Source organism: Drosophila bipectinata, chromosome 2R (assembly GCF_030179905.1).
Source record: "Drosophila bipectinata strain 14024-0381.07 chromosome 2R, DbipHiC1v2, whole genome shotgun sequence".
NCBI classification, from domain to species: domain Eukaryota; kingdom Metazoa; phylum Arthropoda; class Insecta; order Diptera; family Drosophilidae; genus Drosophila; species Drosophila bipectinata.
In genome coordinates this window covers 7,053,345-7,075,124 of record NC_091737.1, presented here as the reverse complement: position 1 = coordinate 7,075,124, position 21,780 = coordinate 7,053,345, and the positions used below count along the sequence as shown (strand labels likewise).

The 21,780-nt window shown below is 47.0% G+C and overlaps 4 protein-coding genes across 7 annotated transcripts in view; 1 reads left to right on the top strand and 3 right to left on the bottom strand.

Moving 5' to 3' along the window:
• Positions 1-195: 195 nt before the first annotated feature.
• Positions 196-1,850, bottom strand: Daao1 (D-amino acid oxidase 1). The gene is made up of 5 exons (XM_070278111.1): positions 1,699-1,850; positions 1,282-1,645; positions 1,094-1,217; positions 855-1,000; positions 196-797 (listed from the first exon to the last, which is right to left on the bottom strand). The coding sequence occupies exons 2-5, from the start codon at positions 1,467-1,469 to the stop codon at positions 248-250; spliced, it is 1,008 nt and encodes a 335-aa protein (XP_070134212.1). The 5' UTR covers positions 1,470-1,645; positions 1,699-1,850; the 3' UTR covers positions 196-247.
• Positions 1,851-1,994: 144 nt separating this feature from the next.
• LOC108132012 (ubiquitin-conjugating enzyme E2 W) lies at positions 1,995-8,817 on the top strand. Of its 3 annotated transcripts, XM_017251193.3 has the most exons (6): positions 1,995-2,172; positions 2,306-2,426; positions 7,122-7,213; positions 7,355-7,457; positions 7,527-7,758; positions 7,838-8,817. In XM_017251193.3, the coding sequence occupies exons 2-6, from the start codon at positions 2,403-2,405 to the stop codon at positions 7,849-7,851; spliced, it is 465 nt and encodes a 154-aa protein (XP_017106682.1). In that variant the 5' UTR covers positions 1,995-2,172; positions 2,306-2,402; the 3' UTR covers positions 7,852-8,817. The 3 variants fall into 3 exon arrangements, with proteins under 3 accessions (XP_017106682.1, XP_043066693.1, XP_017106680.1); XM_043210758.2 differs by lacking the exons at positions 1,995-2,172; positions 2,306-2,426 and adding an exon at positions 6,192-6,606; XM_017251191.3 differs by lacking the exons at positions 1,995-2,172; positions 2,306-2,426 and adding an exon at positions 6,197-6,558.
• Positions 8,818-8,947: 130 nt separating this feature from the next.
• On the bottom strand, positions 8,948-10,139 carry Mat1 (CDK-activating kinase assembly factor). Its single transcript, XM_017251182.3, has one exon. It carries the CDS (start codon positions 10,052-10,054, stop codon positions 9,092-9,094), a length of 963 nt encoding a protein of 320 aa, XP_017106671.2. The 5' UTR covers positions 10,055-10,139; the 3' UTR covers positions 8,948-9,091.
• Positions 10,140-10,385: 246 nt separating this feature from the next.
• Positions 10,386-21,780, bottom strand: part of LOC108131997 (homeotic protein female sterile) — a 67,395-nt gene continuing 56,000 nt past the window's right edge. For both annotated transcript variants that reach the window (XM_017251171.3, XM_017251169.3), the window contains 4 exons: positions 12,257-12,419; positions 11,914-12,191; positions 11,643-11,846; positions 10,386-11,584 (listed from right to left, as the gene is read on the bottom strand). In XM_017251171.3, the coding sequence (XP_017106660.2) occupies positions 11,327-11,584; positions 11,643-11,846; positions 11,914-12,191; positions 12,257-12,419 (903 nt within the window). In that variant the 3' untranslated portion in view covers positions 10,386-11,326. The remainder of the gene's footprint in view (positions 11,585-11,642; positions 11,847-11,913; positions 12,192-12,256; positions 12,420-21,780) is intronic.

Genomic DNA, 21,780 nt, shown 5'->3' with positions numbered 1-21,780 from the left:
TCGAGCTTTCCATTCATGGCCAAGACATGCGCACTGGTTTTGTCCAGACGTTTTCCAACACTCCCAAGCCGAGCAGTTTGAAATTACCTCGAAGCTCATAAATGCAAGGACATAAACAGCCGATAAGTAATCTCGGCAAATCGTTTAAGTACGTCCCATATACCAAAGGCAAGAAAGGGGCAAAGATCCAACTCATATGGGTATAACAAAATTTAATGGCCAACAATTAACAATTAATTTATCACCTCTACAGCTTGCTATTCCCGGCTAGGAGATCGCGAACCAAGCCCACTGCGTACTTGGCCGTGCCGGGCGCAGTGGTCACGCCGTAGCCGCCGTGTCCGTAGTTGTGAACCACCTTGAGGCGCCGCCCCTCCGAGTTTGTAAGCAACTCTGGCTCCACGCGCACCACCGAACGATGAGGACGTAAGCCAACGCACTCCCGAACAATCTCCGCCTTTCGCAGGCTGGGCAGAAGGTCATAGCAACGCTCCCGGATGGCCATGCTATCGTACTTGCACCATTCTGTGTTATAGCTATCGAACTGCCGACATCCGCCCAGGGTGACCGTCTCGAAGCCGGGCAGGATATAGGTGTCATAGTCTCCATAGAAGGCGGTCTTCACCCACGGCGCCCGCACCTTTAGCACCTGACCACGAATGGGCACCAGGTGCTGGTCGCTACACAGTTCCTTGGCGCCCATACCAGTGCAGTTGAGCAGGACATCGTAGCCTTTGGGCACCTCAAAAAAGTTGCTAACATGCTGACGGACTACTTCACCTCCGTTTTCAAGGAACCTGCGAAGAGAATAAATAAAATTTAAATAAAATTAATAAACCTAGTAATCAACTCACTTTTGAGTGGCATAAGGCAGGAACAATCGACTCTCCGTTAGGCAGGTGGTGAAGAATGAGCCGTACTTCCAGCCGCCCTGGCACAGCTTAAGCTCTTCCTCCGTGGCACGTCGGTAAACAGGCAACAGCTTCTCAATAAAGTGATTCTGAAGCAGTAAACAAAAGTCGTTCAATTAATCGAATTAAGCTGCCAGAGATAAGAATCACTGATTAGGTCTCGCTAGGCAACTATTGCTTACCCGCACGATTGAGGGGGAAGTACGGGAGTAAATGTATCCAGAAAGCTGGCACACGCCTGCCAATGGAGCTTCCTTGGAGCGTCGCAGGTCGTCCCAGTAGTTGAAGGCATCTGTCATCCACTGCCTGCAAAGAGCAATCAAGTTTTATGGACCACGAAATATGAGAACAATCTCCAAGCGATTCTTACTGCGTAATTTCCTGGGTGGGGCCCATGAAGCTAGTGCCCGGCCGGAAGATCCCCGCAGCCACATAGCTCACGGTATCCTCATTGAACCGATCTGCTATCACAGAAACCCTTGCGGTGGGAAACTCCTTCTGCAGCTCTAGGGCTGTGGTAAGGCCAATGATGCCACTTCCCAATACTCCGAAATGCATGATAGACCTGTTGTGCTAAAGGTAATTTTCCAGTCTTAATCCAAACGAGGCCGGTGCGATACTGAGAGCGGAGAACTGCAGCGCTCGGTTTTAAAGGTGCCTCCTAGATAGTACCTCGCTGCAGCTTATCACCGGTTTCGCTGCTCTCCTCTCCCATGGCGTCTTGATACCGTAATCTAAGGTGGTAAAGTAAAAACTGATAGGTCTTGTATTAGTATGCCATCCATACCAACAAACTCTAAACACAAATGTAATCTAATTAGACTTTGTTTTGATTTTGACCATCAGGATTGATAAGAAGAAATCAGCTGTTTCAAGACTGGAATGTGACCGTTTAATTTCAAAAACTTCCAGTAGGAATCAAAACAAGGGGAAAAAATCAAAAACAAACTATACTGTTTAAGGTTTAAATTCTGAAGTATTTCTTTTAATTTGAATTTTAATTTACAAATATTATCGACAAAGTCCTCTTATGGTTAAAAATCAATCGATGTAATCTCACGCCAATAGTTGGCTATGTTCATTCGGAAAAAAACCTTGTCAAACGAGACAGTTAAGTCGAATAGGCACTAATTTTGTCAATATATTTCAATACAAAAATAAAATTTTTAGTGTCCTGCGGTTATTGAAAATCGAAAAACTGCAAAATCCGAACCAACAGAACAGCTGCTCGGTGCAAGTGCGGTATTTTCGTGCGCAGTTGGTGAGTGGGCGTTTCGCAACACTGCCTTCTCAGAGGGTCACACTGTCGGCTCTCTCGACGATATTTATTTTTCTAATAACATTTGGCACTGCTTAACAACATAATCCCCTATCCCCCCCACGTACTCAATTAGCAACGATAACGCCCTCGCAAGAGAAGCTACTGGCAGGACCGGACCAAAACGGAGTAGGAGCCGCATCGACGTCAGCACGGAGCTTCCCAGGAGCAGCATGTCATCGATGTCGCCCAGTGAGGTGAGGAGCTGGGGGCTGGCTTATTGGGTTTCATGGGGAAGAGGGTGCAGGGTGGGGCTTACACAGGGGGCGGGACAGCTGTGCCAATGTTTGCGATCTGCGATCTTTCACTGTTTCTCTTCCGCCTTGTCTGGTCTGGCTGGCCTGGCCTGCCGTGGTTCAACGTCATCTTATCGTTTCAGCAAGCGAGTCTCTGACGCAGCTTTCCGATAAGAAAGTCCAGCTCGGCTTCCTTGAGAACTGATATTTATTATATAATGCAGCTGAAAGAGGCGGTTCTTTGTGACGGCGCCGGACCTGGAGGTCATCGGTTCCGAGCTGCTAATTGCCACCCACGACAGGTATCAGATGCACATACCAGGGGCCTCTTCCGCGCAACCGACTGGTAATTGTTTACACGGCATCCATTGCACCTTGTTTATGCCAAGTAAACAATGCAGGGACAGGCGAACCATCCATCCTAGCTGGCGGGCCACTCTTGCTCTCTCTAGCGAAGACACTTCACTGCCTCCACCCGTATCTCTTTTATATCGCTCACTCACCGAACCTCTGAAAATAGAAGCTCATCGCCGGCGACCGACCTCTCATTCAGTTCTCGATGCCACGCGAATTCGCACGCGCCGCTCCGCCGAATCCGCGAAAATTAATACATAATCCGAAACTCGATTTGTGCAGGTTCAGCATTGCCGAAACCAAACATTGATCACCGTCAGTCTGCTTTTCCCAGGGTTCCTCTGGGCGATTACCAAACCGCCGCCTCTTGGCGAATTTTGGCACGCGCTCCACATATTAATTGGCCGGCGCTCCCAGGCCATAGTGGCGCAGGAAGGGATGGGCGGCGGTGGCTCTATAAATACGCGCGACGAGAACCTGTCTAAGAACATCTAGTTGACAGTGGCGCTGGTCCCAGGCATCATGAAATATGCATGGGCACATTCTGCGCGTCGATCACAAAGAGTCTGCCACCACAAAACAATGTGGGGCCATAAGGAAGTGATTTGCCTTCCGAGACCCTCCCACGTGCATCAGAAGGCAATCAAAGGGGGAGTTTAAGCCTTAATGGCAGCTTTTACAGCCATATGGGTGCAATCCATCTCTGTTTGCCGACACGAGCTCGTGTTCCCTTTATATTGTCGCCAAACTAGGCGCAATGGGGTTATCGTACTTGGTGACCTGTGGAACGTGATCGTTAAGATTTCGCTGACAATAGGTATTCCTAAACGAGTACCTGCGCAATTATATTTGCGTTGAGAGGCGGCTACTATACTATGCTAATATATTTTGTTTAATCGTCCATATCAATGTTGTTTTTAAAAATTCATAAGCTTATTCTATGGTATATCAGTCTATCAGCTGTTAAAAGACAAACTAGTTTGTAGAAGATTTTATTAGTTTATCTAGATTTGCATAAATTGAGGGCACCACTTGCTCAGGCACAGCCAGCCATCTGATTTCCTCCGCCGCCTTTCAATCTTTTATATTGATTTCGCTCGTAAATGGCGACATGTTCCATTGAAGTTTAATTAAATAGCCATTGCCTCTCTGACATGCTATTGTAATTGCACGCCCCTTTCCCGTGTGAGCGGCAGCAGCACGTCCTCGGTTCGATGGATTGCGCTGCGACTTGATTAAAAAAGAACACACTCGTAGTGTCTGTATCAGCCGCAATCAGTCCAAGAAGACGATGCTCTGGAAGCGGCCTGGAACTTGTTGCTCATCCGCCGCGAACGTGACACATACCGCTGCTACCTGCCCAGATGATAAACCCCAAACTGGCGCATCAGGTTTTCGTTCTTATTTTCATCAGCGGCAGAAAGCACGATCTCTGACGTCACTACTGACTGGCTAACGAACTGATGACGTAGGGGATGGTGTATCGATTCCGGCAACGTCGGCGAAGGGCACACGTTGCTTATTTGGCAAGTTTAAGGCTACAGTGCACACATAATCAACGGCCCTCCCCTCTTAGTGTTCTTCCGCTTCTGGCCGTTGTTTTTCCTTGTAATGCGCTTAGCATTTCTCCGGTTCAGGAAATCGCTTTATATGGCTTTGGGGGCTGGGTCTGGGTCTGGGTCTGGGTCTGGGTCTGGGACTGGGCCTGGGCCTGGGCCTGGGCCTCGCAGTTGCATAATTTGGCCAGAGTGGGGCTTTCGCCGGGTAGTTTGATTTGTTTGCTTTGGCCTGGCATGATTCAGAGTCGAAGGTTGGCCAGCAAATACAATTTCCAAACCGTTTTCGAGGGCGTGATTCACGTCCGCCCCCATTTCACCTGTTTATATCGACGCTAATCGTCCTTCACCCTCTTGGCCGAGAAATTTGTGGGTTTATCAGATGCCCACAAGCACAAGCTGTAGCGTTTATCAGCCACAAGGTATTTCGGCTTTGGCACGCTTTTTCATCAGCCACCTCTGGATCTGTTTACTCAAAAAATATTCTCGGAAATTAAAAAAAGAATAACAAAAACAAGCAGTCGTCCCCCTAGGCCCGCCCATCTGTCTGTCAGCCTGGGTGGTTTATTTGTTTACACTTTGCGCTGCGGCTGTTGGGCTTTATTGGCGAAGAATTGGCCGGGCCATTGTTGGCCTGTAGGCTGGTGCCACAAAATTCCCTATAACTTCTCCTCGCAGACTTTGGCATTCGATTGCATTTTATTTATTTATTGCTCTCGGTCTCGGTCGTTCTGGGTGATTCAAGCAGCTTTTGTTTGGCTCTCCGCGCTTGATAGAGTCTAAAATAAACGCATGTAACCCCCGCAGAGCTGGCAGTGTGTTTAATGGCCTGGCCCAGTTCGGAATCTGGGCATTTGGGAACCACAACACACATTACTCACTGTCTACCAGCTATACCAACTATGTATCTAGTGGCGCTCTGGCTAGACCAGTTTTTCTGTAAGCTTACATAATCGATCATATGGGCCACTGCTTTATTGGCTCTAATCATGGGTCGTCGGTCTTCATTTCATCGAAAGATCCCATTGTGGCATCAATTGAAATGCATGATCCATTGACGTAGGCTTCCCAGAGCCCACTTGACCACTTGCTTCCCTTTTGTGCTGAGAACCGTGCACTGTGGGAAAAGATTGATGGAATTGTTGTTGAAACATCATCATCAGCAGACAAGACCCCCATCTTGGCATGAGTGTATAATAGTTTTTAATTAAAAGACAAAGCGCAAATATTTATCTCTCTTAAAGTTTCCTGAGGGGAAATTTATACCGAAAACCTGTTGACAAACTTCGATTTGTTTGTTGTTTACACTTTTTTGCACTGTGCTGGGATGAGTATGTAGGTACCAGTGCGTATCTGCATGGCTATCGCCGCAATCTAATCGCCCTGCTTATCAGGTAATGGCTGCGTGCCAGGGCTGTGGTCCGATAAGCGATGTTACCTACAGCTCCCCGAGTCGGGGCGACGGCGGAGAGCCCACATCTCGTGATACGGGAGACAACAGAACCCAGTCAGAGCCCAGCTCAAGCCCAAACCAGCTACCAGCTGTGAGCCACTTGCCCGTTTTATAAACTAGTTTGGGCTGTTGCACTTTGCGAATTCTCATTTTTCGATAGTGCAAAATGTGTATTTCGCAGGACGGCCGAGGGGGTGGTGTGGCAGCGGGTGGGGGCCAGTGCAGCCCCGTCGACGGGCTACGCACACCAAAACACGTCGCGACGTCGGGCTTCGTCACTTGGCTCACCCGGCCGCGGCAGTAGTCTCTCCCACAAATTTCTCGGCGCTTTCCTGCAGTCGTCCCACGAACGTTGGCGCAAGAGCAGCTACCAGCTCGCGAATAAGTGATGTGCCTGCCACGCCCCTTCTAGTCACCGCCCCGGTCCTTGGGAGAAGCAGTAGCATATTGAGGAAAAGTGTCGAAAATAAATAACTCACAAACTTTAGGTTTTCGCAGCCGTCTAGTAACATTTGCTTTGTGAATCATTTGTGCTATAAACAAAGTGAAACAGTGCCCAGTGACATAATTTGGTGACAGTAACTACTAGTTATTAAAAATGCTGAAGCTATTCAAAAAGTCCAAAGACAAGATCCCCAAGTCGGAGATCATAACCGAGCCGAAGGAGCCCAAAACACCACCAGTCTCCAAGTGCGGAAAACCCCTCCAGCTGGACAACTGTCGATGGGAGGCAAGTAACCTAGAGCGTATCTGTGGGAACCCACTGAACTTTGGCCAGGTATTAGCCACTCAGCTGGCGATCGGTCATGCTGAACTTCTCCAAACAGTAATCCCCGGGGGTAGTCCGACTGCGAATTCCGGGGCCCCTTATGTGGTCGTCCTTTAATCACCAGCTCATTGTTTTTTGTGAGGAACGGGGCCACAATGTCCCCCAAAGCGATACGCGGGGGAGAAGGAAACCGCAAGACGGAACACAATCGACAGTTCTATAAATTTCAGTGACATTTGGTTTTATCTTATCGGGGACTGTCTGTATGTATTTGCGGCATTATGTACCCGTCATGTAGAGTATATTGGCGCTTGTAAGCCAAAGGAGAAATCGCGAGCCGATAAGATGGGCGGAAAAAATAATTTTTAAGCACTCCAATAAGAGAAAAGCGAAAAACAAAAGGCCCATTTGGCCCGGCTTTGTGTTGGTCCAAGATAAGATACTCCCGTCTCCCGTCTTCCGACTCCCGACATGCCAAGTCATTCACTAATTTGAGCTCTCCCTTTTTTGTTTCCCACCCACAGCGCCGGCTGCACAAAGAGTTGATGTCCCTGATCAAGGAGCCGCCACCGGGCGTTACCGTTGACACTGAGAGCGTACAGCAAAATTTATCCGAGTGAGTAGAGTGGGCCAAGTTCAGCGAAAACTGAAACCGAAACTGGTTTACATTAAGCGCGCTTAAAATAAAAAATAAAACATGCCGAAAACAATGCCTGCAATTGTGCTCATAAGTCTCTTTGGTGCCTCTCGATTACAGATGGAAAATAAATATTAAAGGTTTCGAGGGCACACTTTACGAGGGCGAGGACTTCCAGCTGCTGTTCAAATTCAACAACAAATATCCCTTCGATTCGCCCGAGGTGAGTGCAACAAAGGAGGCTGCCCACAGTGCTTGTTTAAACATTCAACTCTTTTTTTTCCATATTAAGGTGACCTTCATTGGCAGCAACATACCAGTGCATCCCCATGTGTACAGCAATGGGCACATCTGCCTATCCATTCTGACCGAGGACTGGTCGCCGGCGCTGTCGGTGCAGTCGGTGTGCCTTAGCATAGCCTCCATGTTGAGCAGCTGTCGCGAGAAGAAGCGTCCGCCGGATAACACGCTCTACGTAAAGACCTGCAATAAAAATCCCAAAAAGACTAAATGGTGGTATCACGGTGCGTATGCGTGATTTTGTCTGCACTCCCCGAAAGCAAACAAACAAATAACTCATTCATTTTCTTGTGTTTATTGCAGACGACTCTGTTTAGTTAGAAATGCAATTTATGACTACTGCCTGCTGATTTTTGCTTTGCGCATCCAAATACACACCCACACGTATTTGAACACCAATTGAAACACAGGAGGAGAACAAGTCGAGAGCGAACGCCAATGCATCAGGATTTCGAAGCAATGGATAGTTCTCAGGGCGCCAACGCCCAATTCCAGACCCAAGTGAACTCGGATGCGGATGCAACCCGCTGCCGTTGCAGCAAAGCAAATCATGTCAACAAAGAAACTATCAGTAGTGTATCGCAAACAATCATAGCTCCGCCGGGCACTAGCATGTGGTTGCACGGCCCGCAGCCATTTCTAATACTAGCTGTATGTTCAATCATCCAAGGCGTGTGCGAAAAACTATATTTAAATGTTAACATTTTAATTAGATTGTTAAGACCAAATTTACGTCTAAATTAAACGTTATGCTACCTACTATTAGGCGCTATCGCTATCGGCCACCACTGTTCGTCCTGGCTATAGGTAGTTTCCGCCAGCCGCTGCCTCCACATTCCAAGAGCAAGCGACTCCGGCTCGAGAAGCGTGATCCACCCGAGTTTATGTTAAATGTGTATATTGATCATCTATATATGAAAGCATAGTTTTGAATTGTATTAAAGCACTCATTGTCATCTGTCCCGCACTCTGTAATCTTCCCCCATCGATCACCCATAGGCCTTAAGTTAACCAGTTCATATGTACTTGGCTAGGATAATCCATCTGTGGCCAAATCTCGCATCTGGCACGAGCGCAGAACATATTTACCTCTTACTGTGCAAGTAGTAATTAGAAAGCGGCGAGCTACTCGTCCGAAGTACCATATAATTTAACTATAACTCTGTGTACTGTATAAAGAGCCCGATAAAATCCATTGTATGTTTATCTAGCATATGTACTATGCCTATAATTATTTACTGTTAAAAGTATTTAAAAAATAAACAAAGTCTGTAATCAAGCAACGCCTGACCATTGTACTCTTCAAGCCCAAGGCCTCCCGACTGATGAATGATGACCCAATGAACTAGAAACGAGGCGTGCAAGTTGAACTCGCACAGCTGCCTCGTTTGATGGGTCAGCGAAAAACGTGTCTCGTATAAACGGTATTTTATTTCATAATAATAGGTTAATTAAGTAGTAGAGTTAACTTGATGGATTCGTATAGGACACATTTGTTCAACAAAGTAAGCGTTATGTGCTCGGGGCGCTATTGACCTGTTTCCTGCTCTGGCTTATCTAAGTGAGCAGCGACAGTCCCGCCGTGGGCGTGTAGTAGAGTCCTTGCAGGGCTTCCTGGAGGGCCCGTTCGCAAGCGATGGTAGAGGTAAAGCCACCGGCGTTCTCCTGCGGCGTATCTGCGCGAATATGCTGTATGTAGCCCTTGGCCTCGATTTCATCAAGCGGCGGGGGCGCAGGTCCTTCGGTCATGACCAACAACGGCTCATAGACAAACAGCGGTCCCTCCTCAGACTTGGGAACGGGCAGCAGCGAAGGATCTGCAGTCTGTCCGAACTTAATGCCCGTGGAGAACCCTGTTGCCGGCTTGGGTGGTGGCAGTTGCTTTTCCTCCTCGCGTTGTTTTTCCGCCTTTTCGGCAAACTCGTTGACGATCTGGGCGGCGTCTTTGCCGCTGTGCATGAGCTCTTCGATCAGAGCCTGCTTGTCGCGGGCCTTCTTTTTCTTGTGTTCGATCTCCAACTCCTCGAGTTCCTTCTTTCGGGACTCCTCCTGCACGCGTTCCATCTCGAGCATCTCCTCCAAGGCGTACTCATCGCGTCCGACACGCGTCTTGTTGCGCTGGATCACTTCGCGGTTGTCCCGCTTGTAGGCCTCGATGCGCTTGTTCGTCTCAAAGATGTCGATGTTGTTGCACAGGTTGAACACGATGTTTTCGATCTCTTCCAGATAGTCGTTGTACTCCTCCAGCGTGGCAAAGTCTTCCTCGCGCTTGTTGTAGTCGCGTAGTATCCGCCGCCTTATGTCCACCTCCTTCTCCACCATGGGATCCTCGAAGAGCTGCACGCGGAAGTTGTTTCGGCGCAGGGGCACCATGCACTCCGGGCAGGCGCCAGATCCTTTGAGGAAAAGCAAATCTACACAAGATTCGCAAAGGGTGTGTCCGCAAACGTTGACCATCAACTTTAGCGATGGGTTGCGGTACTTGGTGGTCTTGCACCGCGGGCAAGCCTGGTCATCCATGGCAGTTGGCTTTATTTATGTCCTATCTGCCAAAAACCAAAATAAAGCCGCCGGCAAAGAAAACAAAACAAACGATAGTCGATGATAGTTTGCGCGCTTTCGAGCACTAAAAAGGGGGCGGGCGGCGTTACCAGCCTGGTCATACCAAACACCCAAATAAATAGTCAGGCAGCCCTGCCGATGGTCGGTGTTGAAAAATATGCCATTGTTTGGCGGCCAATTTGAATTTAAAGCTGCTGTTACAACTTTAAAATAAGTACAATTCTGCAGTCCTTTTACCTTATAAGCCATTTCGAATTCTTAATAGTTAGTAGTAAAATCCCATTAGACATTCTTTTAACATTTTTATTTCAAACAGCATACGCGGTAGTTGTTCACATTAAGAGTAGAGTTTAAATATGTTTCTTTAAATGTACACGTATTTTTATGACATACGTATTTTGATATATGTTTTGAGTGTATTCATTAAATAATTCAATAATTTACATTAATCAAACCCAGTAGCAGCCTTCGCAGGACACCCCATCGGGCGCCCAGCAAGGAGCTTCGGCTTGTGTTACATTTGTTTTAGCTGCTTATTAACATTTACATTAAATACATTCAATAAACAGTAGTAGTGACAACGTCGTGTACCCCACTATAGGTGCAGGTGTACTCGAAGGTGTATGCTGGTGTGTAGATAAAAGCATTGCCAAGCAGTTGATCGAGGGGCCAGGACTCGGCGCCATGCCCGGTCCCGGATCCCGGGCCTGTTAGTTGCGTGTGTAATACTTGAGAGAAAGATTGTGGTGAGTGTGGTTGTGGGTGGGGTGCGATATAAAAGCACTGTTGAATACAAGGCGTACACCTAATATATTTAGACTAGCTTACGGGCTAAAAAGATGACCTAATCGATTTTACACAGATTGAATTAGTCGAATATATCGTTACTCTCGTTAATGTATACATATATATCTCGTATATATCTATATAGGGGTGGAGGAAAGAATATATGCAGAGACCGAACCTAAACAGAATCGAAGGCGTCTGGTTTTTGTATAGGTTCTCAACAAATTTGTCGATTCAATTGGAAATTGAACCACTGTAAATATCACAATTTAGTTAACACATATACAATTATAATAATAATAACTAAAATCAATGTACGTAAGCTGCTGTCGTCGTCAGCGGTAACAATAGATTCTACCAGTAATTACAGCAGCTGCATTTACAGGCTGCAGCTGTCTAGCCTAGTGTCGTCCTTAAAAGAGGGTGTGTCCCGAAGGTCCACTCCTAGCCCTGCAAGGCGGTGACCTCCTCCTCCAGGTCGCCGTCCACCTCATCGATCTTGGAGCCACTGCATCCTCGGCACTTGCAGCAGATGATGCACGGCGCGGCCAGGAGCAGCAGGGGCGAGGCCACCAGCAGCAGGATGCCGAAGCCGGCGAAGATCCCGATCACCTGGGCGCGATGCCACACCACGGAGGCCCGCGAGTGGCCCAGCTTGTTCTTGCAAGGACCCTTGTCGTAGTGGCGCAACAGGAAATCGTCCTGAAACATAAACAGAAATTAGGTATCTACATTTTTGGTAAAATATTCGTGAACTCACATCCAAACTGGCCAGGCAGTACCAGCAGAAGACGTGCTTGCACCGCTTGCACATCATCTGGGCACAGCCCTCGTCCTTCTCGATGGGCACCGCGCACATGGGGCAGCACTTGATGAGCTCGTTGTCGAATGGGATTCCGATGTCGTCCTGGCCATCGGCAATCAGCCGGCGGCCGAACTCGTCGCAGCTAATGTTCGGATGATACTGCAGGGAATATCCAAAAAAGAAAGGATTAGAATTGTTTCAAAATGCAATGATTAGTTGGACCTACCGCTTTCTTGCAGAGGGCGCAGAACTCGTCCTTGCAGGAGGGGCAGTGCACAGCAATGGAGAGCACTGCTGCCACCGAGCCCTGTTCACCGGCTCCTCCGCTGCCGCTGCCGCCGCCGCCTCCTCCACTCTCCTGCTGCGGCGTGTAGCTCTGCGAGGTGGACGGCGACTCGTCCATTTGGCAAATGGCGCTGGCTTGTCCCGGCTGGGCCCCCACCATGCAGATGGTCTCGCAGCCAGCCCGCGGACACCAGGTGCGCGTCTTGTCCAATTCGATTTCTGGCAAAGACCGAAAGAGGTTAGTAAGCCCGCTCGAAAGGGGGTGCATGGCTCTGGAGGCTTACCTCGATTCAGACGGTAGCGATGGTGCTTCTTCAGCAGGTTCGTTGTGGTCAGGTTGGCGATCTCGGGCAGCGAAATGGCGCCCTGGGCCGGGCACTTGGCGTCCGGGCAGGAGATTTCGTAGGCCCCCTCGGAGATCTCAAACTCCACGTAGGCGCGCATGCACTGCAAGAAAAGGGTGGAGGTTAGCATGGCGACGAATTAGCTAAACAATTTGCACGTTCTTGGGGCTAATCCGAGTTAGGCTAAGGATATAACTCACTCACGGAGGACGAAGTTTGTCGGGGCATTTAGCAAGTTTGGCTGGCATAGTTTGGGCCAGCCGCAAAGCTGTGGCTGTCAGAATTATTTCATTTTCCCCCCCACACACCTCTCCCGCACACACATAGTGGCCCACAAAAGTTGGCCCACCGCCCGCCTGTGCGGAAGCTTTTATAAATAAAGATTTAAAAAGTTTTCCCTTTCCTTCCTTTGCGGCTGGCACATTAAAGTAATGGAATTGCCAACGGAACTGCTGGAAACTCTCAAATGCTTCGACACCGACAATATTTTCCCTTTTTGCCACTACGCCCAATCCCCCCAAACCCACCTCCCTGATGAATTAAGGGGCAAGCGGAGGGGCAGCTGTTTGGGCAGCCAAAGCAAACGGCATTTGGTGAAAACTTTCTACGTCCGTTCTATAAAAAGTGTCTCCTGCGGCCATCCCGCCCACAGCCCACAGCCCTCCTCTCCTGCCTCCTTTGGCCAACTCCCTGCTTAGCCCTCCTCTCCTGCCCCCTTTGGCCAACTCCCTGTTTAGCCGTAAATAATTAAAAGTGAATTCTCTCCTTTCTCTCGGGCGGGCGCCTTTTTTGGATGAATTTCAGCATCCTGGAAACTTTCTGTTTGCCTTTTGCAGGAATATCCAAACTAGGTATTGTGTTCTAATGAAACTTTCCATTTAAAGCAGCTGCACTCTGTGTACTCAAAGAAATTGGGTTTCCAAAGTACCACTATGAGTGCAGTATTTTTGGTAGAAAGTGCATCTCACTTAGAAATCATAAACAAGATACATCCTCGTCCTAATCACTGACCATCTCTAGAACTATATACAACAATAGAATATTTTCCCAGGTGTATCCTGTGCTTAATCCTGCGTTGAAGGCTTCACCTGGCCATCAGTCAGCTAGCCCGGCCGCAGCCACAGCCTCCGGATTACAATGCGCGGCAAAGGCTTCAGCCGGGATCCGGCATGGGGCAGGCTGGCAGGCAGATAGTGGCTGGCCAGATGGCTGCCAGCCAGTTGGTGCCACAATTTAGTGGCCTGCAGCCCGGATTGCGGTGCATCGGATGCGATGTCGGCCTTTCCTGACGGCACCTCCTTTGTGGCAGCCACCAGCGCTCCGGCGCACATACTTTTCGATTTATCGATGCTGCCGATACGGGCTGGCGGGGATTATGGTTTTGGCACACAAATTTATTGGCAGTATCGGGTGGCTGAACCCTGCAGTACTGCCGCCCTCCGAAAAGGTTTAATTAAATTCCCAAAAATCAATACCAAAGCATTCCAGTTGGCAAGTGGTTCTCCCGGCTGGGTCCTGGGTGACAGATGTGTAAATTTGTCAACCGAATAAATGTCGAATATCACCACATAAAACATTTATGAGGCAAACACACAAGCGGAGCTGGGGGCAGGGCAGAGGCCCTGACAATTGAAAAGACAAATCTTCTCCATTACGGAAGGGCCATGGCAACCTTTGTGGTCCCTGGCCCGACGATTGTAGAGGCCATTTAAAAAGCCAACTGCCACAACAAGATTACGAGTGTGTTGTCTCTGTGTGTGTAAATTAGTATTAATAATGCCAGTCCTGGACATGAAATATGCGCCACTCCGCTCGCCGGGACAGGAAGAGAAAGTTTGCGTTTAATGCATGAATTTATTTGTACTTTATCAGCTGCAGTGCTCGTCCTCGCAAGGAGACATCTCCGCAGTTATTGCCGAATAATTCTGATATATGGCTGTATATGTACTTCTGCTTCCGTCCCTGGGGGGAGTGGGTTCTGTTTATGTTTGCTTATGCTCAAGGACTTGCCTTTGAATGTAAAAGTTTCCTCAATTTAAATTATTCACGCTAGAAAGCAACTCAATCAAAGAGAAGACATTTGAGAGCGTGATGGTCGCCAACTTTTCTGGGCGGAGTATCCGAAGCATAGTACTTAAATATTATGTTTATAATTTTATTAAAAAGTTGGTACTTTGCTTTAAAAATGCATGTCATTTTCTGTATTCCACAAGGACATAAGCTCGTGATTCATTTGGTATAATTTTGTCGGAAGAAAGGATCTAATCAGCGTGAATTGTAGCATACTTTCCAGCGAGCCACCTGTTCGGGGCCAGCAGAGTGCGAAAAATATCAAAGATGCATTAAGCGGCCACGTTCATAAAAAGCTTAATGAATGCCAGACAGAACCACATATAGACACTGCTACACAGAGAGAAATACTTCTAGAGATTTGTAGAATTTTTAAGATCATAAGCTTGATACTTTATCCTTAGCTTGGCTTTAAAATAAGGGTCCAAGATGGGTTCCTTAAAGAAGACCTTCCCTGATAGTACTTCCCAACTTGCAACCACTTCTTTTCTCACCGTGTAGCTGTAAGCCCGGCCAGCAGATATTGCCAATTACACGCACGCTCGCCCCAAATAAAAGCCACTGAAGGCGAGACACGCGCATTCTGGCATCCCGGCATCCCGACATCCTGGACGCTGTAATCTAACTCATTAGCGGCGACACTTTAATTAATATGCCACCTCATCGTTGTCGGGCTCCGTGTCCTTGCCCCGGACTCTCCGCTGGGTCCTGCGAGGTGACAGGCTCCCTGGCTGACCGGCAAATGAATTGCCATGCCAACGTGGCAAGACGCGTCATAAATGCAAATTTATGGCAAATGATTACATTAATGTCTGTTGCTGCCCGCCGCCATAAACTTTTAATGCCGCATTCTGATTTAATTAGCCTGATTTACACGGGACATCAGTGCTCCGGGACTTCGGGACCACAGGACTCCGGGCGGAGTGCGTTGAATGCCAATTGGCGGCTGACGGAGCCCTGGACAGATGCCAGTTGGCGGTGACAAGAGCCATGCGGTGACACCACTGATCTATTTATAGTTGGCGGCACTAACCCCATTCCCCTTCCAAGGAGCAACAATGTCCAGGAGGCGGAATCCGCTTAGCAGATGTCGGGGGTATTGTTGTTCCCGTGACTTGTTTGCGATATAATGCGATTGTGGGTCAGGACTGGAGGAGGAAGGACTGTTTTTAGAATTCCGCATGCGAGCCAAGGATAAAAACTGCGACTTAATGATGATGGCTTCAATTGAAATTCAAGCGCGACTCGCAACAAAGGAAGCAACAAATGTTGCAGAATAGAGGGATTGCCGTTAAAAGGATACTCTCAGAGAAAGTGATAGAATGTCAGAGTGCCTTCCTCAGGAGGAAAAGTATGGTAGTACAGTTCTCCAGCTAGACATATAGTTCGACCTTTAATCTGACAAAGCGCGAGGAATAAAGGCGATTGTTGACAAGGATTCCCATAAATAATGGCATTATCCTGCGAGTGTGCTACTCCCCTGACCCTGACATCCTGGCCGAGCCGAATGGAGCCCATTTGTGTGTGGAAATCTTCATAAGAGCCCCACAGCAACGACAACTATGGTATATGGCCCCACCTGACCCTCTCCTGGCAGCCCACCCCCGCTGTTTTTGTGTAAAATCGAATTTAAATTGCATGTCCAAAGTTCCACTTCCGTTTCCGCTTCCCGGTGCCCTGCCCTCGTCCTGTCCTTCTGCTCCGGAGCATTGAATTTCAATTGATTGGAAACGCTCGGACCATGACAGAGAACCCAGTTCTAATGCCAGTCCCCCTCCCGATAACGCCAACTATTTTGATAAAAAGGACAGGGGGGCGAGGGTATGAATTCAAGCCGGCATCTCTGCTAAGAGGATTTCGTTAAGTCGACTTTGCTCCTTTCTCCTCGGCGCTGAGCGGTATTTTTTGTGGCTCAGAGAATTATTTAAATTATGCCAAGTTCGGGCGAGTTTACGTTTCATTTTCAAACGACATTTCTGCGAGTTACTGGAGCGGCATTATTGGAGTGGAAGCTCCATTAAAAGCCCAGGTGGACAGGCATCCACCAGTGGGGATGAGCCAGCACTTTTCATTTCCGGTCTAGACGCAAAAATCCGAATCAATCTGCTGGTTTATTCAAATGCAATTGCGACCGGCCTGTGTTGGTCCAAATTAAAAGCAGGCTCTTAATGGAAATACATATTACCAGGCACTATATGAAATTTAACACATTTTTCAGGGCAAAATCCATTCTTTGAAAGTTATATCATTAAAGTAGAGAGTATTCATAATCAATCTTCAATGTTTCGTTCAAGAATTTCAATAGATGGTGCCAAAGTTATCAGCTACCAAAGACAGTCATCCCGATAGCAAAATCATGATTGTGTGTATTCATAAATTATATAATAAAATTATAGGCATAATTTCTAAGCATTTTTAAATGGGTTTAAGTAAGTGTGGTTTATATTATGTGTTTTTGACAATTAAATGTTGAAATCACTTGTTCTACCACCGAAATAAAGTGAAATGGTTCGAAAGAATTAGTTTCTAATAGAAACCTATTAAACAACAACATGATTTTCAAAAAGGGATATAAAGTGAGTCCAGAAGGGTCCCATCTATGAAATTCCTTGTCTGTTAAGGATAATATAATGGTTGTTCAAATAAGTGTAGTGCCCTTTTATGTACCATACTTTTAAAGAAGTTCATATTTGAAGGATGCATCCTCGGATACAACCTTTTAATGTAAATGACTAATGGAAGCTGTGGCACTAATGGAAAACTAATCTCTGTAACCTTTTTTGGTACTCTATCGATTTTCTATGGCTTTCGAAGAAAACCAACCTATATTAAAGAATAAACTCGTCTTTTATTTGCTGAATTTATATGCAAAGTGTAAAGAAAGACACTTTTGTGTAAAACTTTGTAAGATTTCCATAAAAATAGCGATATACAAGATAAAAAATAGTTCTTTTAAGTTAATGTTGACTAATATAACATAATTAAAATAAATAGACATACAATTACATTTTTTTCCAAGTTTTACCAAAAGAAGTGCCACGCTTTTAAAGAGGACTCTGGCTTATAAAGGACTTTAACTTATGAAAGGACTATGTTGAGGACTACAGAGTTATGAGAGACTATACTTTGTTCCTGAGATATGAGTTTTGGCTATAAAACTGGTCAAATTTCCCACAGTGCAGTATTTTTAGTTAAACAATTGCATTTGGAGGCTAAAAGGAAGTGCTTATTGGAGTTCTCTGGCTGTTGTTTTTGGCTTTAAAACACAGCAGCTATTTACACTTTTTGATGGCTAAAATAATTCAACAAGTACAACCCTTTTAAGGGTTTTTTGCTGCGAAGATTAATGTTTGCGAAAGTAACAACCAAACCAACCCGCAAATTTTACCCAGAAATGGAGGGAAAATCCTAAAATGTCCCGTGTCAGCTTTACAATAACCGTAAATAATTCAAATTCACAGGCGAACGCGCTTTTTTCGCACCTTGCCTGAATGGCGAAAATATGCAACAGAAACGGCAGCCGTGCGTAAAATGTGCAAATGCAATTTGCAGCGTTGACAGGGCGCTGATGCCTTCGCAAATTGAATCAAAATTCAATTTGACGGCGGAGGAGCGTGTGCTCCTCCAGCCACTGCTCCTGGTGCAATTTTGCGACAAAGTTCGACACCTCCCATGGCCAAAACTCTTTAGCCAAGTTAGTCAATTAAAAATAAAGGAAAAGATGCTGCCAAACGCAGTCCACACTACAGCATGGGCATGGGCATGGGGGTGGAGTGTAAAGCTCTCACAAAGCCCGGAAACTTTTTCAATTTTGGCCAACATAGAGGGAAAGTCAAATATGTGACTCGTGTAAATAATATACACATCTATGCAGTTCAGTTACACTGTAACCTTGGCAGCTACACCGAGAGAATATTTGTGAATAAGCCAGCCACCCCCCACCCCGCTTAGAGCCGACTTTCGACGGGCTCTAAACTTTCGGCCAAGTCCTTGAGTTGTCTCCGCACCACAAAACACCGAATCGCATCCAACACAAAGTATAAATATTAAAGAAGTCCTAAAGAAACCAAGTGGCGGTTGCCATTCGTTGGAAAAGTTCTGCTGCGGATTCCGCCGCCGAGGGGCAAAGTTTTGCGCTTGTTTGCAACTTGTTTCTGCCCCCGCCCCGCCCCCAGTGGCAGAAAGCAAACTGTGTTGCTGCATGTCATCAAATATGAGTGGCGGAGAAGTATGAATATATCCCGGCCCGACTAACTTTGCTCGCCAGTCGAATATCGTTTTCAGTTTCCCCAAATTCAGGCTGATAAACCGACGAGCTCTGGAGGCACAAAGGCTGTGGCATGCTGCTGATTCAGCCGCAAGTCAGTGGCAGGCACTTCCATTCAAGCTTGGTCAGCTTGAAACTCTGCTTTGGACCGAGTCTGGGGTTAATTGGAGCAGGAAATAATATTTCCCTATTACCTGAAAATCCTAATGAGATGCCGAGTTAATGCCGCAATTGCTGCAAGAACTTCCAGGACATCTCGAACTTGGTTTGGGCGGCGACCACATGCCACTCGTTTAGTCCTGCCCCTGACCGGGCTATTATCCTGTTCATGTTCGAGTCGGCAGGTCGGAAATCGTAAACAGCCGGACAGTTAGAGGAGGAAGACCCAGCATCTAGGCACAGCTGACCACTGCAGCTGTCCACTTCCGCTGCGATAAACCCAACACTTCCGCTGTGCGCCGGACAGAAGGCCAAACACACCGCATGTGAATGGGGCAGAGGACATGCCGGAGGGCCTGGGGATGCCTCTGGCTCCTGAACGAGCCGCAATTTCACTGCCAATTTGCTGCATTAATCGCTCTGGAAGCCAAACAAAGAACAAGCAAACAACAAGCATTTGCCAGGCAATTGGCTACGCGGCCCAAATTTCAATTTCTTTCCTCGACAGCATCCCGAGGAGACCAGAAGAACAGAAGCCATCCATTATTGACGCACATTTGCATACCAAATGAGCAAAAAAACAAAAAAAGCCCCAAAACAAAATTAAGCAGCAAGTGGCTGGGCTCTGGTGGGAGTGGAGGACACAGCCTCAAACGGATTTGGCCAATTTTCCACACGTTAGCCCAGGAGCGGCAAAGGCTTTAAGCGGCCGGTGCCCAGTGGCCGGTGGTCAGGGCAAGTAACAGACCCGGTCTAGGAAGCAACAACTGCTAAAAAACAGCGCCGAAAAACCGGAAATGACGCGCAGTGCGGGCTGCCCGAATGGCTGCCCCTGCCGGAAATTGCTTTCCTCCGCGCCCCGGTCCCCGGGCCACTCTCCGCGAAAGTGCTTTTGCATGTCGGCGGAGATCGGATTCGGAACGTCAACAAGTTCATAACTAAAGGCCGGAGGGAAGCAGCCCCAAGGACACTGAGAGAAAATTCAGACCTTCAGTAAAGGGGGGGTATGGTCAGCTGTTTTGCTGGTTAATACCCCAATCAAGGAATACCTCTACCAATACATGATTCAATAACTATGATTCAATAATAAATGACGTTGCCATTTGGTTCCATTTTTAGTCCGTTGACATCCAGTGTTGCATAGTGATTTGACATACAGAATTGTATAATATTTTTTACCTTTACTGTGTGTAAAAAAAAAGTACTTTTAATACCATAATGAAGCAACAATGATTAGCTTCAATGTACCATAATAAAAATATTGCATTGAAATATTGAACTATTTAGTGTTATCTGACTGCTATCTGATCTACTATCTACTACTATTTTCTGGACCCAAACAAAAACAGAAAATACTTTGAAATTCAAAATAAGAAATAATTAAATATATATATAATAATATAAACAAATAGTAACCAATTATAGAGACATTGAGATTGTTGTTATGTGTGTTTCAGTATTAGAGGCAATCTCAATCCCAGTCACCGTTTAGGGGTTAAGAACGGACTCAGTCAAGAACGTTAGCCAACACTGTTTGACTCGCAACCCTTCATCTTGTCAACGGTCTTTAGTTATATACCTATATAATACCTATAAGCTTTTATTCTTACAAGCTTTCTTCATCATTAATAGTTATAGAGAACAAGACTAGTTTATTGCCTCATGTGCCAATACAGAACCAAATACGAGCCATTTTCTCTCAGTGCCCCACTTATTTCATCCATAGTTAAAGGCCATTCCAAAAGCTCTTTTCCCGCGCCTTCCCAGCCATAAACATTCACATTTTACAAGTATTTTTTGCACTTTATGGGGGATACACAAAGTCAAGCGGCGGCGATAAGGGAATAGGGTCTAGCGCTATGCAGATGGGGGATAGGGGTTAAAGGTCACCCTCCCAATTGTATCTATGCCAGTCACGTGCCCGGCTCCCTATGCCTTTTTCATTTTTATTTTTATTTGTTTTCCGGCTCTGCTTGAAAATGCTAAAATGTGTTGCCTGCAATTACGAGGCAGCATTCCCGCGGCGGGATGTCTTGCTTTTGAGCCAGTCCCTGGGCCCGGGCCTTGGAGCTTCCTAGATGGTAGTCATAAATTTTCGCCGCTTTAAGCGGCCGGATCGGAGTTGAGGCGGCACCGTGTGGCGCCAATTCCAGTTCGCAGTGAATCTAAATAAAATCATTTGAGCTCTTCGTCCTGCATAAATTCCCGAATCAGCTACAGTCCAAGGATGACAGCAAACGGTGGGGAGTGTGGAGCTTGGTTCTGACCATCCAAGGACTTTGGTTTAAAGGACATCCTGGCCGCCCCGTTTAATCAAGTTTCGCTGTAAACCGAGTCTCCTTTTATTTGTTTATGTTTGCATCCTGGACGCATATGCATAAGTCCCGCGCCACTTGCAACATCCCAGTCCCCAGTCCCATGGGGGATCCTGTCTCGTCCTTTTTGAGTTTTGAGTACTTGATAGCAATTTGTTGTTGAGCATTTTAATTGCTCGCGTGTTGTTTCGCTTGGCTTTTCCCTTTGAATCCGCCATCGCACACACAACCACCGCAGACGCGAGTCCTTGCCCCTCCGCCCAGCATCCCCCCTCCCGCGTGTGTAAATGCCATTCACACATATCCCATTCAGTGGAGGCACTGAGCGAAATTCCACTCCAGACTTGTGAGGAGTTCCCAGTAATATCCTTCCTGCAAAAGTTACAGGCTACAGGGTCTTGGAGGTCCTTGTTTGAGCCCCTCATTTCTTCGAGTGCACGGGTGAATGGTGGCAGCATTTATGGTGCATCCAGGTGGCTGGTCGAGTTTCAGAGCAGTTCTTTCCGTGTTAATTTACTTTTCAGCTTGTGGCCAGCAGCTGCAGAAGCGCCAGCAACGGCAGGAGCGGCACTGCAGCTCAATTAACACAAAAAAGGAAACCAAAACCGGGAAAGGAGAATCCTGCAATGAAAGGAGCCTGCTCGCAGAAACAA